The 20845-nt window shown below is 36.2% G+C and overlaps 1 protein-coding gene across 4 annotated transcripts in view; it reads left to right on the top strand.

Moving 5' to 3' along the window:
• Nucleotides 1-20845, top strand: part of TMTC2 (transmembrane O-mannosyltransferase targeting cadherins 2) — a 253991-nt gene that overhangs the window by 181991 nt on the left and 51155 nt on the right. For all 4 annotated transcript variants that reach the window (XM_040558339.1, XM_040558356.1, XM_040558363.1 and 1 more), the window contains 2 exons: nucleotides 1292-1370; nucleotides 12320-12441. In XM_040558339.1, coding sequence (XP_040414273.1) covers nucleotides 1292-1370; nucleotides 12320-12441 — 201 coding nt within the window. The remainder of the gene's footprint in view (nucleotides 1-1291; nucleotides 1371-12319; nucleotides 12442-20845) is intronic.

Here is a 20845-nt window from a genome sequence, read left to right as displayed (position 1 = left end):
AATAAGATCTATTTGGAACAATTCAAAACGTCAGTGATTGGAAGCATTCCAGTGTGTGCTATTTTCAGATAACTTGACATAAGTGCTACAGAGATTGAATTTTTTAAGTGTAGTCAGACACTGCACTCAACCCCATCCCATCTCATTTATGTGTGCACTTGAGACAGTTGTGATTCCTCTCCGTTCTCCCTAGTGAAATTATTAAAACTGGTCATTTGCTTGAGTTTTGACCTCTTGCAGTATTCGAAAGAAAGTAGTTCTCTTTTTTGCATTCCTGAGCATACTTCAGAGCAGGAGTTACACATGGTTTTGATCCATATAACTCTTTCTGACTGTGACAGTTAACTCAGCTGTTTAAGATTAGGCATGCACAAGCCCTATGGATTCTCTGTCATCTGTCTGCTGAATCCAGCTCTGTCAGATGGCAGTTACTATTTGGTTAAAACACAGGCACAGAGAGCTGATACATCGATAAAGATAAGAGAACAGCAACATATTGCCTGCACGGCCGATAGAGTGTAGAGGTGGAGTGGAATGCCTGGGAGGTGCAAGAGATTGTAAGAATTTAAAACATCAGGTTTCTGCCTGGTGGTCATGGCAGCCTGGCCCAGGCTTGGTCATACACTTAGATTTTTTCAAGCATATTTCAGCCTTCACAAGCTGTGACTTTTTGATGGGATGATGTGGAAAAAGGTGCAGAGCTAACAGATAAATCAGTAAGCATCCTAAGTACTGAATGAGTCATAAATACTTGATCAAATAATTCACAGCACATTAGTGAAAGGAATACAGTTTTGGCACTTCTATCTATAGTCCATCTCATTCTTTCTGTGTAGCAGAATTTCAGTTGTGTGGATTATATTCTGCTATTACTTGGTGGTAGATAATGATTTCTTTATTTTTACATCACTTACTGTAGCTCAGTCATCTGAAAATCCTTTGTCTGCCATTTAGTATTATTCCATATTGTCTACCAGCCTATAGAATTTTATGTATATTTATAAACCTGTGAGTCTTTGAAGGGTTTAAAAAAACGTTCCTTTTATTTTCACCTGGGAAAGGGGATGTTTGATTGCAACTAATTTGATCTCTTGCCAATAAGCTTCACTGAATTTGGTAAAACTTTTGTATATGAGAAATGTGAGCTTGCTGTGATATATATGATGCAGATGTGCTTTCTTCTTCTGTACCCCCTCATTTGGGGAGAATAGTTTTTGTTTAATTTATATACAAGGCTGCTTTTGAAACTGGTGTTTTACTAATGATTTGTCCCACCTGTGTGTCTCTTCAGGATGCCCTTACGGTTTACAAAGAAGCAATACAGAAAATGCCAAGACAGTTTGCACCACAGAGCTTATACAATATGATGGGTAAGTGTGGTGTTAGTGCTTCAGAAAGGCACTTGTGAAGTAGGGCAGGGTGAAACAAAAGACCATAGCCGGGCAACTGGGGCTCAAATTAGTTAGCTAATGAAAAAAAAAAATTTGCCTTCAGTAGATGCTAGCCAAACCAGGTTCAGAGTGCTGGCAAATGCAATGCTGGAAAAGGCACAATAAATGATTAGACTATCAGCTACTGGGGCATATAGCGGCTCCATATCTAAGAGTGTCCCATAAAGCACTTTTACATTTAGAATGCGTGGATTAGTCTCTTGTCCAGTTAGCTTGGAGACCTCATGTGCAATTCAGGTTTTTTAAACTCTTATTTATATAACTTTGAAACTAAGAAGAATTTGCATTTGCTTTTTAGAAAATGGAATGAAAAGTCACCTTCATTATAGCATAACGTAATTTAGTATGGGCGTTAGATGTTAAATTACCTTGTAAACCTTGAAAACACATTTTTTCAGGTTGTGATTAGGAAGAGGTCTGCAATGAGAGAATTTTTCTTATAGGACCAACCTATCTGTTCTTAAAATTTTTAGCAGAGTCCCTTGAGTACTACAAGAAACATTAATTTAACTGTGAGGTGTTTTTATGATTTCAGTTTAACTTCAGCTCCTCAAATTCTCTGACACATCCTTACAAAGAATACCTTGAACAGATAACAGGAAAAAAAAAAGAAAAAGAAAATATATATTATTTGTATTATTCAGATCTGTAAAGAAGAGGACAGGTTCTTGATTGTTCCAGAGATGTTTTAAGTGGAGTTATCTCTGAAGGGGCATGCAGTTCTTCTAACTAACCCCAGCTTCTGGCCAGTAGATTCTGTAAGCTCCTATTTGAAGAGTCATAAGATGCCTTTGAAATATTTTGAAGTAGAGCAATAAAAAATGTAACTAGAAACCATTAAGATCAACAGGAAAGGTTATTTTTTTTTCTCTTCCCCAATGTTCAAAATGCAAGAGAGTGTGTTGGTTGACACAGTTGTCAAAGGAAGCACCGCTTGCTCTTTACTTATTTAGAAAATGTATCTTTTATTAGCTCTTTACAAGTTCTTGGGCACGGGAAATAATATTCTGAAACCCTAGTTATAAAGGATGGTCCATATTTGCAAATCTCTGTAAATGTTAAACTAAATGGTTGTCAGAGTGACAAATTATCTAAAGTCTGCAGTAGTATAAACACTTTCTTAGCAGTTCATACAGTTCAATGCAGTTACTTCTACCTAAATGCTGAGCTTTATCAGATCAATGCAAATGGCTAAAATTCCTAAAATGCTCAGGTTGATTAATGCACATACTCTTGTTCTTATAGAGTCTTAGCTGAACTATTGCTGTATCACTTTTATTTATCAGCATTTGCTGATAGATGTGATGGGGTTATCAACAGTCACCACTCTGTGAGAATTAAACATCTGCTTACTGTTGGTGTCCTGTAGTGACTTTTGATGTACTACAGTGCTCCAAGCAATCCCTCAGAAGTTTGATTGCCCTCTTTAGTGCAGATAAATATTTCATAATTCTGATAAAAGTGCTCCTTGGAAGTACAGAAATTACAAAATGAAAACCAATGCTGTTTCCCACATCATGGTTGTTTCATTACAAAACAGACCTGCATCACCCTTTTTCTTTCCTGTGAATAGATGATTCTTTTAGAATCATGATGACCTAAAAAGTTCTTTACTATTTTACTTTTTTCCCATTGGTTACTTTTTTGGGTTCAGAAAGCCTTTCTCAGCTTCCTTTATCCTTTCCTCAGTCCACAAAGTTCAAGTTCACTCTGTTCCTGGGATTTGCATTTATTAACTCACAAAGCGACAGTGAACATAAAGACCAGCTCAGTCCTTTGCCTGGACTTGGCTGCTGCTACATGTCCTCCCTACGCTGCTCACTCAGCACATGTGCTGGGTTCTGCTTCCTTTAGGCAGCCACTGACATGCCATGGATATCCTGGTGGCATAACAAGTCACGGCCAGCTGAGCTTATCTTAGCCCCTTTTGGGCTACTGCAGAGAGCAACAGGCTTTTTGGGGATCTGTAAAGTACCACTTCCCCTGGATGTAATATATATTTGTATTTGAGTTGCTGTTGTGATTGCAGCTTTTGCAGGGAAGCCAGAATTTGCTTCGCACTTGTTGCTGAGGTGTGGCTTACTGGCTCTACTACAAAGGTAATCCAAGAGGCTAGGTAAAGAGCCAGATGGTGACTTCAGCTGAACTCAGTGCTACTCTGTTAACAGCAGGTTTGTTTAAAGCTGTCCTGGATGTGTCTACATTATCTCACATGACTGCAGTTAGACGCATTGGGGCTGATTGTTCTCCCTTGCCTGTAATGGTGTAAAGGTTGGATGATAAGTCAGAGCTAGGTAGCTGTGTTCATTTTATGACGTGGAACGAAAACGATACCTCCGGGGAGTAATTTAGCCCATCGGTCTTAAACATCTATTTTAGATTATATGAATAATCATCTGCAAGCATACTTCTGTAAAAGGAGCTGAGATGACTAGCTTAGACTTGCTAGCTTGAGTTGGGTGAGGTATATCCTAAACACCTATTCAGTCACCTCTTTACATTGGGTGTGACGGGAACAAGGCAAACACATCCATTATCAGGACTGCCTCACTCTGCAATTCATACTGTACCACTGGGCAACAGAAGGCTGACTGGATTGTTTATTTCTGTTTTCCTGTTGAAGACAACATTATAAACACATTCACCATAACACTCCCTTTGATATACAGCATTGCATAAACTTGCCTGCCTACTTCTTTCTTTTAAACAGGAGGCTAGAGGAACTGAAATAGGCCAGTCCTCTCTCGTATACTTAGTGCTGCATGAAGCTGCCTCTGAGCTGTGCCAACTCACCATGTGCTCATTGCTGGGGAGGAAGGGGGAGAACCTGGGGTGCGCTCCCCACCTGTTCAGGAAGGAAGGGTCCTTCCCTGTCTCCACAAGACATGGGGAAAGGGTCTTCATGGCTTATCTTGAAATCCAAGAATAGTTACAGTTTGAGGATTACCTACTGCAGTTGTCATTATAATTGATGTATTCCAAGTCTCTGGCAATGGGTCTGCTTGGTTTAGTGTTAGGTACTGGTATGCGGTCTAAGAAAACAGTGCTTCCTCTAATTTCAGATAACTATTTCACTGAAGATTTTCTGGAGGCTTTTTTCCTTGCATGGTGCAGATGAAATACTTGAAGTAGAATAAGCAGGAGATGAACTGTTTAAACTGAATTAGGGTTGGAGCTCCAGCACTCCAAGAGCGGTAGCATTAGCACTCCGGCAGTGTTAAGCCTTTACACCACCTGCTTTCCCTGTTTGTCTTACCGTTCTTTTCCTGCACTGGTTTCTACTGGCCTTTTGCTCTGCCAGACCCAGGAGCTCATTCCCCCAGTGTGCCAGTCTGCCCAGCTGACTCTCATTTCTTAAAACTTAGAGTAACTTGTCTCCTGAACAAAAAGAAGTGTTGGGCTTCAAGAAGCAAGACATCCATTTGACTTTGCATTTTATTCATTGTACAACAGGCAGAGCCAGAAGACCAGCATCAAATGTTCTAAGTTTGTGCATATGAAAAGTTGCAGGGTAGATTTTGGTCTCCTGTTGCTGTGATTTATTTTGCCAGGTGTGCAACAACTCAGCTAAGGAAACCATATGTTTCTCTGGCTTTGTACCAAGAAGTAAAACCTTTTTTTTTTTTTTTTTTTTTTTCCCTAAAAGAACACCAAACAGCTAAAAATTAAAACTCTAAAACTAGAATCAAAATAATTATTCAACAGGCTGTATAGGGTTGGCTTGATATTTATTTTCTCTATGTCATATTTCTTTGATGTAAATGAAAAAGTACATACTAAGGTTACACAGATTAATTTGCTTGGCATGACAACATGCACTACAAAGGCCAGAGACCAGCTCAGCTCCATTAAATAGGTAATATATTTTGTTTAAAGTTTCAATTAAAACCTGGGGTCAAAAGATAAAATGGTCCCTGTGGGATCTTGAACACTTTAATGCCAATATTAGGATTGCTTAAGGATCAGCCTTTACTCTAGATGTCTTTTGCGTTCTTGAAATCTGATATTGTACAGTTGATTGTATTACATTGCTTTTAAAACCACATTGGCCCACCTGCTACAGTAATTCATACTCCTTGCCAATGAAGTGGTGTGAGGTGGAGCATGGGGGCTTTATTTTAATATTGAACAGTAAGAAGATGTTGGGGTGACATTGTTCAGGATTAGACTGGGAAGATATTGTCATAAAGACAAACGTCATGATCGCATTTCATCTGTCCTTGCCAACTAACATCTGAACGTCTATTTTCAAGTGCATTTAATGCAAAGTCTTGCAAACCTTTTTGATGAGAGAAATGCAAGTTAAGAAGAAACTAACGTTGCAGGAGTGAATATGGTTAATGACACAGTTTAGATTTCTTCTTGCTAATCTGCTACATTGCACATGGACAGAAAACAAATCATACGCTAGTGAAAGCCAGGTACAGAACAGGAAAGGGGAGCCAGATTTTACATCTGGTGCAGAGGTTTGCATCATAAGTATAAAGGCTTAGCATGTAGAGAGACTTTCTGTGTTGATGATTATAACATAACTATCACTTTATTTGATTATGCTTTGGGGTGGATGTGGCTGTTTGTACAAACCTGTTAACATTGTTAAGGCTCCTATCCCATTTGCCCCTTGCTCCCATTAAATGTTTTTTTATTGAATTACTTTTAGATATTGTTTAGAATTCCAAGAAACACTTTTGTTGGTGTAGTTTTACAGTTCATACTGTGCAAGACTTACTTTTTAAGAGCCAAAGATGATTAAGCTGTGAAATGTGTATCCCACTTTATAACTTATGCAGAGCATGTTACCTACACTTGTCTGAGCTCCAGTCATCAATGCACTCACTACGCATCTCACAAACATTTCCTGATAATTGCTTACTAAATGTGCATTTCAAACACTTTTTTCTTGAAAGATTGTCTTGGTTGGAAAAAAATGTGTTTTTTTTTTGTTTGTTTTGTTTTTTTTCTTTCATATTTATATCTTATTTCATGTTCTAGAACGAGAATGGAGTCCACTCCAGTAGTAAGGGGTGTAAAAGGTTTTGCTTCTTTTTTCCCCCTCAAGCACCATCCTGCTGCTTTAACCCTAACCCTGTCCAAGACTTTGCAGACTACTGTAGTTCATATCTGCAGTCCAAAGCTTGAGTGTAAATCTCTGGGCTGATTGAGCTGTCTCCTGTTTTTTCACTTTGTTTTGTTTGAAGGATTCAAACTGGGTATGAAGGCTACAGCAGTGAGTTGCTGAGTGGGTGGGACATGCAGTGTTTGAGACCAGTTTTTTTTTTAGACTGTTGATCTTTAGTTTCTTGTGAAATGCCTGAATATGCTTAGACAATATTCTGAAAGGGCCAAGAATGTATTTGTATTTTAAACATACAGGATTTTGTATGAAAATAAATACTAACATAACATTTGTAGGCTAAAAATATAGTCCAATACTGAAACTGGACTCCAGGGATTCAAGTTAGACATGATCGTAATAGAAAGTGCTTCTATTAAGAGTATTTTAAAGAAACCTGTTCTGGCATAATGTCCATGTTATACTGAAAAAAACATAAAACATAAAATAAAATGAAATATATGTATAAAATATGTGTACGTAAAGTAAAAGGCAAGAAAAGAGTACAATCGCTTGTTCAGTTATTAATTCTTAGTCAGTTTGTACCTTACAATTTACTGCTGGCTGCACATCTGTTGGGAAATGAAAATGAACTTATCTGTCTCAGGTGAGCTCAGGGCCTCCGTTTCTGTCAGTTTGCTTCCTTCACTGGAAGTCTTCGTGTAACAACAAACAGCTGTGCTAAGTCCACGCTGTTCCATGCTGCAACTTATTTTATTTTGCCCTTCATTTGTATCTGTTTTCCACTTCAGGTATTTTCTTTGAAAAGTAGATTACTGGTCTAATTAAATCAGATCAAAGGCTTTGCTTTGGCTAATTGAGAACTATAAGAATCTGCTCAACCAAAGTAAATGTGGATTGACTCCCATCCATCAAAAACCCTCCTAAAATACAATGCACTCCTTGAAATCTTCAAGGAGGTTATTCTGTGAAAGGGAAAAAAAATTGAATATGCTTAGTCTATGCAGAACTTGATGCTCATTAAGCTCACATGCTTCATCTGTTTCAGAGATGTACATGCACTGCATATTTATCACCAAGACTGAAAAGTGCAGTGTATTTTGAACAATAAAATATAACATCAGACTATGCTCCTAGATTTATTATGTTATTGTATGCACTGATACCTAAGAGAAAAATAAAAAAAGAAGGAAATTATGTATCTAGAGAGGTACATTTATGGCAAGAGCACCTGTGGCCTTAATTTGCACAGGAGGACTGCACATCTGTGTTATGAAAGACACAGACCCATTGTGGTACGTGGGGTCATAGACCTCTCCATCTTTTTCTAAGGCAACCTGTTTATATTCCCAATCCAAAGAAATAGTGGAAAAATGAAATTTAAATCCTGACTGAAGGTATATGATAGACCTTTTCCTTTTTAAAATGCACCTCCGTTGTCTTTTCTCTTTTGAGATCTGCTCTTGTCAATGCCAAACTCTCTTCTGGGATTTTCTGTGTTACATTTTTACCATCCAGAAATTTTGGTGGCAGATAACTACATATGCACATCTACTCTGCATTGTCTGCCCTAGAGAGAGAATTTTTCAGTTGTCTTTTCAGCAATATCTTTTGAAATCCTAAGAGAAGGACCGCAGAAGAATTTATGCTCTTAATCTGAAAGTATGTGTACGTGGCACAGTGCTGTTACATTCATAGTTTCATTGTACTCACTCATCTATAAGTCTACTGTGCTCCCTGCAAGAAGATGGCCTTTGCTTGGGTTTTGCAGAGGTCTGGCTGCCATGGTACTGAAAGAATGATGTTATCTGCAGTGCATCCAACACCAAGAAAATCAGAAATCAGTAGCTGGGAGGTTAATGTATAACCATATAAGGTTCTTTCAGGCAAATGGTGTTTAATGGTCTTCTAACAATATACAATGCGTATAGCAAACCTCATCTTCTGTGTTTTCCTTTTGGAGGATTTACATAAAGCTCATATTCCACTTCATTATCAAGTATAAAGTTAATGTTCCTGGGGAAATAGCTGGTAGTGAGCTGATCCTTTCTTCTTATTATTATTCAATATCAATATTTAATATTTATTATTATTGATATTATTCTTTAATTATTCTTAATTCATTTATCCTGGGATAATTCTAGCATTTTTTGTTTATGCAGTATTTTGAAAGAAAATTTTTCAGTCCCAAGGAATCTGAAGAAATATAGAAAGATTGCTTTGGATAATGGTAGTCTTGCAATTGATCTCTCTTTCTTGCAAAGAAAATCAATTTGAGTACCAGAATTTTAGTTACAATGGTATAAGTCTAGTTAAAAGAGTCCATTACTCATTCCCTTGTCATAAAGTATTAATGGAGGTGTTATTGAACTACATGTACAGTCTTTTAAATAGGGTTTAAGTTTCATATTAATGTGCTTTCTTGTATTATATTAGTAAATAAGAGCTACAATTTAATTATCTATGTTTCTCCTTGTGGAATAGGCTAAGATATGAGTGTGTAAGTAGCAAAAGTGGGTGTATAAACAACGCTGTAAAAAACAAGACATTTTTTGAATGACTGATTTGTCTCCTTTTGCTCCAGTTGGCTGTTGAATTTTTTGCCACCATTTATTGTGCAGGCACTGCTGCATGTGGCTGCATGTTGATACGTGTTAGGGAACTGAGATAACTCTCGATTTGTCTTATGGTTACCACTGCCCTGAATTTCTTCTCTGCTGCTGTTAACTTTAATGGTAAAGTAGAATGCAACTTTCCTGAACTTTATAGACCTGACAAATCTCATTAATGTTTTTTTTTGTGTGTGTGTGTGTGTTTGATCTCAGTTTTTTAGCATGAGTTCTGAAAGATTTTACAAATTAAATACTTGTTAAATTCTGAAACCTCTTTACGTGTACCACTGGTTTGCATACTTTCTGCCAACACAGGGTCCACTATTTTCCTAATGACTAAATCATTTATGTTGCAACATTATAAAAATTCAGACTTGTAACTGACAATTATTGTTCTTATATTAATCGTTCTTGGACATAGAAATACATCCTGAATGACGGAATTCAAGCCATACATATTTTCTCTGTAATTTTGTTGGAAAACTATCTACAGATGAAAAGCTTTCTAATAAAATTGCATTAGTCTAACAAATAAAATCACTTGATTTAATTAACATTTCGATTAACAGTTGCTAGATTTTTTTTTTGTCTTTGAGTATGGCGGTTGCAGAGCCTTACTCAGTTTTCAAATCATTATGATTTCTTTTTAAACAGGAGTGTCCTTCTAAATCATTTAGAAAAAGGAAATTAATAACAGACCCTCCAACAGTACTTCCTTCCATTGTAATGACACATTTTAATCACCTATAATGTAGCAAATCATGTGGTTTATGGGCACAAAACAGACTCTTCAGGAAGGAAAAAAAAAAAAAGTTCACATACAGAGAATTCCCTGTAAAGACTTTGAGGGAACAAAATTTCTTTTTCTACAGTTTGACATTTAGATTGACATATCGTCAATGCTTCATTTTTAGAGGCACAGCTCAGAAATACCCTCAGAGTTTTAGGAGGTTAGCTCGTAAAGTAGCTGAGCTCTTAAAACCTATTAAAAATTGAATTTGCCAGTGCACTGAAGATGTTAATCTCTTCCTATATCAGAATGCATCATGAAAAATAGATGAGAGTCTTGGATCCTTCTGAAATTTGGCAGTGCATTCAGCACATACTACCAGCAGATAACAACTCCATCTCTTATGGCTGCTTACATTTCTTTTTAAAGGATCTTGTTGCTAATTGCTTGAAACTTTGCCAAGCTGTAACAGGTTGGGCTGAAATTTTCCACATAAAATAAAAAAAAAAGGCAATATGTTTTCCTCATTTCCTGTATGCTAAATGAAGCAGGAGCCTCTGGGAAAAATAGTAGGCAATCAAATAATTAAACATTCTGCCATAAAGCGTACATCCAGAGAGACAGGAGCTAAAGGGAGTGTATAGCTTGACTTCTGTTTTTTTCCAGTCTTTCAACACTTGACTTCATGACTTTGTTTTGCGCATAATAAAATATAATGTTATGCTACTTATTTGTGAGTGCCAACATAGTGGGAAAAAAAATTACATGATGAATTTGATCACGGGTGTTCATGTGTTTTTTCCTGCTTTTATTTTTGGTTTGTTTGTTTTTATTTGACTTGTTTTTTGTTTTTTTTTTTAGGGTTTTTTTTTGTTATTTTGGTGGTGTTGCCTTTTTATTTTGTTTGTTTGTTTGTTTTTGTTTTAAATAGAATTTTTTTGATAGAATCACTTGGGTACTGCTGGGACTGAAACATCAGCTCCTTCTGTGTATTTAATCAGATATCCAAGACCAATGCAAGTATAGAATACTATTTAGACAATTGAATTAGAAATCCTGGTTTGCTAGCTTAATAGGCTTGTGCCCCTTTTTGAAATAACTCCATTTTCTGATAAAATTCACGTTGGCTCCCCTTAGCCTTGGACAGCATGACTTCTTACTCTACACCATGCTAATTCCTGAAACTCAAATTTCTGTGCCACATTTTGCCAAGTTTATGGTGACAAAAGTAGGAAACAAGCAAACAACAAAATCTAACTGGGCCTTGTCCAAATTTCTTTAATCAAGAAAACTCTCTCTAGTGTCTGTTAAAAAAAAAATAGTACTAGCTCACATGGTAAGAGGTCTTTCAATTTTGCCTCTTTGAGCGGGTTGGTGGTACCTTTTTCTCTGAGTTTTGGAGGTGTAATAGTTGGCCTCAAGCTTGAACAGAAAATATAAATAATTCTGGGGAAAAATTATTTGGTATGAATCATCTGGTGAGATGGTGAAATCCTGACTGCTGCAGGCTTTTTCAGTCCTTCAGTTGGGCAGGGGCATATTTACATCTAGAGCCCTTGCAAAAGAGCTGTGTCAGTGCTGGATATTAATCTGAAAGCAGCTGTTCTTCACCACTACCTACTTGTTGATACTGCTTACTTCCAGTCTTTGAGAAATTTGATCGTGTTATTTCTTGGAGCCTTTCTTTTTCAGCATGAGAAGTCCTTTCTTAGAAACTTAAAGCCTACAATTATCTGTACCACAGTGTGGCTTTCTGACAGCACATTCTTCAACATTGCCTTCCTCAGCCTCTTACATTGAGGGGTTTTACTTTGAAAAAAAGTCTAATTTTGGTCATTTCATACGTGAGTTCCTAAGACTAGCAATTTTAAAATTATGGATGGTGTATTCTAATTTAATCTAATTGTGGCAGATGAATGTATTTAACTATCTTCAGAGATTAGGGGTTTTTGTCTTGTTCTCCCACCAGTCTTTCAGGACTGTTTTCTTAACCTTGACTAGTTTTTTTTTTTTTTTTTCTTAGATCTAGGTTCTTGGTGTGTTATGGTTAAATGCAAGCTCATTCTGTATTATTCCTTCTGCTCCATGCTGTGCAATGTAGACTGATGAAAAAGAAGTAACTTTTCTATAGTAGATACGATAAAAATTCTGTTTCTTAGAGACTTCTGGCTGAAACTTCACAGCTGGAGCTCTCTCTTGCAATTCTGTTCCAACAAGCCTTTCATCTAAACCATGCTCTTTCAGCCCTAACAAGGCCATAACTTAGAATCTCCTCGCTCAAGTGTCTGTAAGGCTATTTACTATTATTTTTTCATTGCAGGTGTTCAAAGCACTTCACCCTTTCCAAGATCTCTGCCCATTTAATAAACAGAAAATTATAAATGAGATGATAAATCTGTGGAAATCTTGAAAATTCGGTGGCATTCTCACTAGCATGTGTTTCACCCTATAGGAGAAGCATATATGAGAATGAGCCGGCTGCCAGAAGCGGAGCACTGGTACGTGGAGTCACTGCGATCCAAGAGCGACCACATTCCAGCACATCTCACCTATGGGAAACTGCTGGCCCTGACGGTGAGTTAATCAGCACTGCTGGGGGTCGGTCCCAGGCCTTTTCAGTAGGTAAGGTGAAGGGACAGGAAGACTTTGGCCTGAAAATTACTGATTGTAGTGTTCCAGTTATGCTTGCTAAGGAAGGAATTTGATAGTGTATGTTTTTTCTGTTGTGAAACATTGTACCCATGCCTGAACTATCACCTCCTCTGTGCTGGAATAAAACAGTAGTTAGAGCACTGAAACTGTATAATATTTGGTTAAAAGGGCCTTCTTTATCAGTAGTTAGGTCACAGGTATAATGATATAAATACAAAAAAGGTATCTAGTGTTTGACCCAGGGCTGTTGTAACAACCCGTGGCAGAGGTAGGGGTGTCCCGTACTTTGCAACTTATGTCTCATGCTTTGAATTTACACTTCTTTAGAAGTGTCTCTTTGAGCATGCAAAATGGAAATAAACAACTCCTGTCTAAAAGTTGCTTCTAGCAAATCAGAAGAGTTGGACTTTTTAATTTCTTCAAAATCTACTCTGCCTTTTCAGTAAGGAGGAACTTTCAGCTCCAGGTAGACTAGCCCCATGATAGTTACAGCAGAGTGCTAGTCTCTCCTTGATTTTCACACATTTTTAAGGTGAAAAGCGTTTTCTGTTCTATTGACTAAAATAGCCCTGTTTTAAAACTACCTTTCACTTCTTTCGTATTTTTTTCTGACAGTATCCTCTTTCCTGTCTGTTTCTTCCACATTTGCTTTAATTGTTCACCCCACTTGTTTCATATATCCTTTCTATGCTCTACTGATACACCTTTATATGGCTCTTCAGTCAGCGTGCCTGAGCCTGAATCAACTTTTCACTCAACTTTTCACCAGCTATAAGCTTTTACTTTGACCTTGTTTATGTCCTGTCCAATCCTTAAGCAAAATATGTCCTTGGACACAGGGTAGAGATCAAGTCAAGAAAAACAGTTCAAAATTAATTTCAGCAGATCCACTGCTGCTAAAAGTATCTGAATTTGCAAAAGAGGGAGAGATTAGAACAGAAGGCCTCTATCTGAGCAACAAGTAACATAATTAGAAAGAATTAAAAAATTTTTGGTCTTATCACTTAATGTTGAATAGTTTTATAAAAACTCTCTTGATGAGAGGTTGTAGCTTGAGCTAGAAGTCAAGCTGTTAGTGTTATATTCGCAGTCCCTGTCAAATTCAGTCTCTGGAAAAACATTGTTCTAAAAGATTTCCAGTTCTTGTTAGAATTTCCCAGATACTCACAAATGCATGCACTCACTGATTACCTTCCTCTGGAATAGAACTCTAAGTAGGTTACACAGCAGAATTACCTAAATTACCTTGTTTTTCCAGCAGATATCTTCATAGCTTGCATCTAAGAATAGTATCAAAAAGACAGTATTACTGGTTTTTTCTTAGATCTTTGACACAGAAATTCCAATTTGTTAGAATTGCTGTGGGGAAAGGAAGAGATTTCTCAATTAAAATCCATTTTGTTTTTCCTTTCCCCTTCTCTCTCTCTTTCTTTTTCTACCCTTTGTACACTATGGTTAGTTTTGTTCATTTTCTGGACTTCCGTGTATGTGAAATATAAGCCTGCTAAGGAAGGTCTTGCAGTTGCTCAGGGAAAAAAAAGTCTCTTAATTTTCTTCAAAATAACAAAACCCCTAAGTCCAATAACTCCTTACAGGCATTGTGAGCCATTGAAAAGAAATTCTGGATTTTGTCCCCTCATTACGAATGTTCAGTTACAGGATTAACTATCAGTGGCATACCCCAGCTTTGGAAAGGACGTGATGAATAATGTACGTAAATCCTTATAGTAGAATTGAACTGTTTGCTTTTCTTCAGGGATATAAACACAGGATGCATTCGAGGTGGATTTTGCCTTAAGGATCTCAACTATGCTTGTAGAAGAACGTGTCCCATTAGCAAAAAGGACAGGAGTTATATACAGCTTTGAAGACTGAAACCCTTACCATGCTAGGCCAATAAAATAGTCTGTCCTTTCCCAATGCATACTTGCTATTCTGTACTCACTCTGCCATAATTGTAGTCTGTTCCCATCACACCTGTTTATTATCATCTCTTGACACTTTTTTCTTTTATTTCTGCCACTTCTTCTGATATTCAGGGCAACACATACAGATAGGGCTCATGTCTATTCTGATAACAGCAGCATAAGCTGAAAATGCAGCGCTGATGTCCTTCTTGCCTGTAGTGACGTTTTCATAAACGCAAGAAAACACATTGATGACAACGTAATTAGAGATAGTGGGAAATTTCACAAGTGGATATTTCGTTCATGACAAAAATGTTAATTTGTCTTTTTTGTATTCAAATTCATTTTATTTGGTTCTTTTAGTTACAAAGTCTGAAAAGACATTCAATAAAAAAATTGGATGATGGAGAGATTTGGCAGTATAATACAAATTTTTATCTCTGTGTTGGTCACTTATCCCTAATAAGTTTTGCAGTCTACCATCTGCTCGATGATTCACATTAAATGAATTTTGACTAGTTTCTAGTTTCTAGCCTGTACTAGTATTAGTTCCCATCACAAATATATGATTGCTATAAATGACATCCTTCCTGCAAGACTGCACAGACTTTCCTGGGGTTCAGTAGCTCTAGAACTACTCCCTTTGGCGTAGTTGTTTCAGTCCATACTGATCATGAGGTACCACAGTGATTTATTCTTCCATTTAACTTTGCTACCTAGGCTTATGGTCATTTATTCACAGCCGGTGTATTTATGAGGGAGAGAAGTCTACTTCAGTAAGTTTTCAGATGTTAGAGGAGAGATGTTTTAGAGGCTTGTTTCCGTTCATCTGTCATATGCATTTTGGAACCAAATCTTCAGAATTTTTGCAGTCCTTTGTCTGAATGCAAGTACTGAGACAAAACTATTGATAACACTTCTCTGTCTCTTTCCCAGGAGAGAAATGTGAGATGTTTGATAAAGTGAAGGGTAGGAGTAGGTGCTAATATAGATAGAAAATTCTTCTCTGTCAATGAAGTTGAGGGATGGGGGCGAGAGAAGTAGGATTTTAGACAAGTTCCCAAGTTTCAGCCAAAGGCAATTGTATTATTGTACTATTTTAAAAAAAAAAAAAAAAGAGGCAGTAAAATCTAACCTGTGAAGTTCACAAATTCGGCTATGTTTTACTTCCTGACTTACATTCCAATAAAGCAATAAAGTGGCGTAATTTCAACCCCCGTTTTTTGCCCCCTTATGTCTGTTGCCAATATTAATGCTTACTTCATGACATGATGCATTTATTCCCTTAGTGCCAATCTAGATACCTGCACCAGCTTCTTGTACCTTATGTTTTTTTTTTGTTTTGTTTTGTTGTTTTTTTCCTTCCTATGAGGAAATGTGAGGCTGACCTATAACCAGTGTGTAGACTGGAAAACAGCTTGCTCATTATAGCAGGCTATCATTTCCCAACTTGCAGCAAAGACTTGTCAGTTTCATAGACAGAGACATAGAAACAAGTGAACATTCTAGAGAGTAAACCATTATTTTATTCATGTTGTCTGGCCTTGGTTCTGTCAAACACAAACTAGAATCTCTGAACATGAAAAAGCATCTTTTCTGAATTCATGATTACCTATCCATGTCCTTTTTTTCCTTTTTTTTTCTTTTCTTTTAATAATGGATTTTCCAGCACACTTAAAATAAAGGTACTGTATTCTACATGAGTTTAGTAACTTAGCAATGAAAAAAAAATGTTATATATACATTTATTTCCAGCTTGAACAATAACCACACCACATGAACAATCTGGTCTAAAGAAAATACTAAGTCTACTTTGAGTAGGGAATTGGACAGGATGATATCTTAACGTCTTTTCCAGCATGAATTGTTCTATGATTCTATGTAGCTATCTTTGTTTTTATGCTGAAGCTAGTTCCAGTTTACTAAAATGCATTATTCTGAGTCAAGGCCCTTGTACAGATACATATTTCATATTAAAGACTATTATTCTCTTATATTGAAAATAGGTTTTAAAGGAGGATTAGTTTGTACTGGAATGGGTTACCTTTTCCAAGCTCTAAAAAAGGTAAATCACAATTCATCTGCTGTGATAAACTTAAAATGATTGCAATCATGCTGTAAGTGACATATATTAATTCATGTCATCATCTCTATCCCTTTGCATGTAGCTAATGTTGCTACTGTTCCAAAGGGCAATTTAAATTTTAAACTTGCATTTTATGAGAGATGAACAATAGCAAGCAAAAGCATAATCTATGCTATTTAATTTTACTTGTGCTAATTCTCATATTTTTTATATGCTCAGTATAAGTGCACATTATTTGTAGATGATTTCATTCATAAACATGCATATAGTCTGAAAAGTCCTCATAAGAAAACACGAAGTTTTTTCTGTTCAACATTCTCTTCCCCACAGATGAACAACACTAAAAACCTCTGAGAGTGTTTATAAGCAGCTTGTTTACTTCTAGAAATAATTTAATGAATAGTACAAAATGTACTTATTCAAAAACAGGGAAATTCTTGAAACTTTTTTTTTTGAGGTTAGAATTATGGGAAAATTGAGAGTATAGGGTGTTACAAGCCCGATTTCTAACAGTTTATTAGACAAACCTGAAAAAATAATGTTTTCTTCTTTAAAGGCTACATAAATTTTTGCATGTGTATACCTGGAAATATGGAATGAAGCAAAACTAAGGAAACCCAATAAAAGGAAAAAGTGAAATAAAAATCCAAATAAAACAATCTTCCCTTCACCACCCCTGAAAACCTGCTGATGACAACATCTGGTCCAGCAACATAATTTCAAATGCTGAATGTGACATTTCTTCACAAAATTATTCTCAGTTAAATTTACTTTCTGAATAACTGTAAATATACATTCCTAAAACTCAAAATACGCTGTTCAGCTTGTAATAACTTTAATTTACATTTTAATATCAATAGTATAAACACAAAGCAAAACACACACACAAGAACAAACCACACACAGAAAAATGGGTGTTAACTTGTCATTGATTCTTGAAATGCCTAAATGGCATATATGCATGCATATTGCATATTTGTATGCAATAGAAACTTTTGAGTCAATTATTTACTAATGATAAAATACATATTTTTAAAGTTATGTTGTTGTTTTTGTTTTATTTATTTTTTAGTGCAAATACTTGTCTTTTGTCTTGTTAGCTTGTTGTGATACAAGAAATGCCAGGTGGTCTTTGGTGTGCTGCTGTATCTGCAGAAAAAAAGAGACCATAAAGGCTCCAAAGGAATGACTAATGAATTTACAGTTCCATAAGTAACAAGTATTTCATAACCCTTATATTGGATAATGTTATATGTTCATATCTAAAGATTAAAGGTTACTAGGCTACAATTTTCCTGATAACATATTAGAACAGCAAAAAATCAGTGGTTAAAAAGCATGATTAGTAGCTCAACTAGTCAAATAATGGAAAAACAGACAGATGTCTGTGGCTTAAGTTGGTGCTTTTGCTATTGTTTATTTTTCAGAAATATGTGGCTTTTTAGGACTTACTTCAGTGCTTTAGCATTTTATATTTCCAATGTTTTTTCATATCTTTAATTTGTTACACTGAATAAATTACAAGAGAAATTTGTCAATGGGACATGATAGTTGACCTGTCCAGTCTACTTGTAGTACATGAGTCTGGAGTCACGGAACCTGAGCCTCATCCCTTGCTTAGCTAATTTATTGCTGTATCATAAAGAAAAACATATTTTTTGTGAAGTATTTAAAATTGTAAGGCTCCCAGTTCTAAGATAAAAACGAGTCTGTCAGAATGACAGTGCCAGGTGAGGCCTTGAGCATAAGCTGTAATTTATTTTCCATTTTATGAACAGACCTTCCAGAAGAAAAAGGGTTGGCTATCATCTAAAAAAACATAAAATAAAAATCATACATAAGTAAGGTTTTTATAATTCTCTTTTCTCCTGTCACTTTAATCTCCTCTTAGAGAGAAGACTGAGAAGCCCTCCGTTCTCATGTCTGGCCTCTGCCATCAGGCCATGGATGGCTGTTGTAGTAGCACTCAAGTCTGAGAAGCTTTATTTCAATTGTAGATAAATTTGGTTTGAAGATTTGTTTCGTCTGTTGTGAGTGAAGTTGAGCCCACAAACCACCCCTCGCAGCTTGCAGCAGTGCCTGTAATTGCTCATGTACTTAGGGACAGCCCTATATTGTAACATTTATCATTTTGCATATAGGAATTACAGGCTTTACTGTATTCCTCTGGAAAAAAAAAATGCACAGTGTTTCTTGCATTATACATGGCTCCACACAGTGCTGTTAATCTTCTGTTTTTTACTGGCTTGGAAAATCACCCAAAGTGCTATAAAAAAAATTTACTTTGCCTTGTAAAATTTCTGTGTTACAGCTCCAAACCATATTAAATTCAGTAATAATCACCCTAGAATGTTCCCTAAAATCTAAAATATTTTATTTTAAGACATTTTCTCCAAAGGGGGACGGTGAGAAAGGAGGACATAGACTGATAGATTGATAGACACTGGCAGTGTTTTGAATTAAAATAAAAGAAACAGGATTGTGACATTCCAGTATTGACACTGAAGTTAAATACATTTTTTAAGATTCAGAATATTCCCTCCCCAGTGGGTGGCCAAATTTTTGCCCACAGTTGTTTGTTGCTTATTTTCCAGACAAACAGAAGGCCAGAAAGCTATGCTGCCATTGTTGATTAGTTGGTAAATTACTATCAAGTAAGATAGTGCCACTATCAAGTACCCTACTATATTCAGTAATTGGTGTAGTCCTTGAAAGTCATCTCAAAATAAATACAAATAAGTGACAGCATGGAAGTAAATGGAAGGTAGGAAGAACAGAAAGACATGGGACAGCATAGGCAAAGGGGAACGTAGCGCAATAGCGAATAGACTAATTCAACAGTTTCTATTTCTGTAATTACTTGCTTATTGTGTTCCAACACAGAAAGGAAATTTGCATTTGGATAGCTCTGTTATATTGTCGCTTTTTATTTCATTGTTCAGTTGCTACCAATTGCTATCAACTTACACCAATTGGAAGGAAGCATGGGCAAAGTAGTACAGCCATGAAGTCAGAAGAGTCAGTTCTCTTCTGAGTTAGCAGTTGAAAATCTATATGTTAAATGTAGGTAAGATTTCCTAGAACAGTTTATCCCTTCTTTTAATAATTAATAACTTTAAAACAACAAAATATATATTTCTAGTGATATTTATTTTGGGAATGATAAATAGATGCCAATACATACAGAAATCTTAAAACTATGAAAAGACTTTTTCTGAATAGGTCATTTGATTAGATAAGCAAAGCTGTTAGATATTTCATTTTGGGAGGCTAAATGCCCTGGCTGTTAGTACAGTATCTAGGAAGACTTTTTTTTTTTTTTAAATGAAAATCATATATTTCACAACACCCAAAATAACAAAGTATACTGAAGAATACTTCAGTAGGCCCTCCCTAAGAAATCCAGTTGAGCCAAGAAGCCAAGAAATGTCCACTTCTTCTCTGTGTTCAGTTTGTCTTTGAGTCTGACACAGACACTGTAATTTTTCTTGCCACTTTAAATTCCTTGGGGGTTAAAACTGATCCAAACACAAGGTTTGGATTTAGTTCTGAAATTTGCAAAATGTCAGAAGTTGTTTTTGTTTCCAGTTTACAAGCAATTTGTTTGTAGGGGATGGGGGAGTCTCTTCAATGTGGAAAGTCATGTTTATTGACTTCAGAACCATAGGCCCTATTTATTTATTTATTATTTATTAAGTCTGGTTATCTGGTGCATCTGGAGCATTAACACCTCCAGGCTGAATGTCAAGATTTCCAAACTACAGAAATCTCAATAAATGACATCTATTGAGCGTGTATTTCTTGTGAGGTTGGCTGCATGCCATAAATATTGCATCCATAGATACACTTTTCAGTCCCCTTAGGATATATGTTTGGCTGCATGCCAAGTGTAACAGAACTAATTGTAAAATTGAGTATTTTCATTTAAATAGAAAATCTCCATCTTACTGGTTGGTAAATTACTCTGGTGCAGGTATTTAGGCACGTAACCCCTAACTAACCTCCTTCAGGGATCTCATCTTCTCTATCTTGTTTCTAACTTCCTGCAGACAGGAAAAGGGGAGCTCTAAACTTCTCACTTTACTCAACATAAATTTAAAGCTTGTTACAGAAAACACCACTGACACAGGATGAACTGCTTCCATGAAAGAGAGATCTTTTTGTTTTGTTACATGGTTGAATGTAGCTGCCAGTCACCTGTTACTACTCTGTGTGTAGTAATTTTGTCAGTAATCATAGAAAAATGCAAGATATAAGCCAAATTTACCATAGAAGAAATTCATAGGACTCAGTGAAAAACAGTATGTGGAGATAGTGAATTTGTATTCTACTG

The sequence above is a fragment of the Cygnus olor genome, chromosome 1 (genome assembly GCF_009769625.2).
Source record: "Cygnus olor isolate bCygOlo1 chromosome 1, bCygOlo1.pri.v2, whole genome shotgun sequence".
Taxonomy (NCBI): Eukaryota; Metazoa; Chordata; class Aves; order Anseriformes; family Anatidae; genus Cygnus; species Cygnus olor.
Note: the sequence above shows the minus strand (reverse complement) of the source record. Positions and strands in the feature narration are given on the sequence as shown.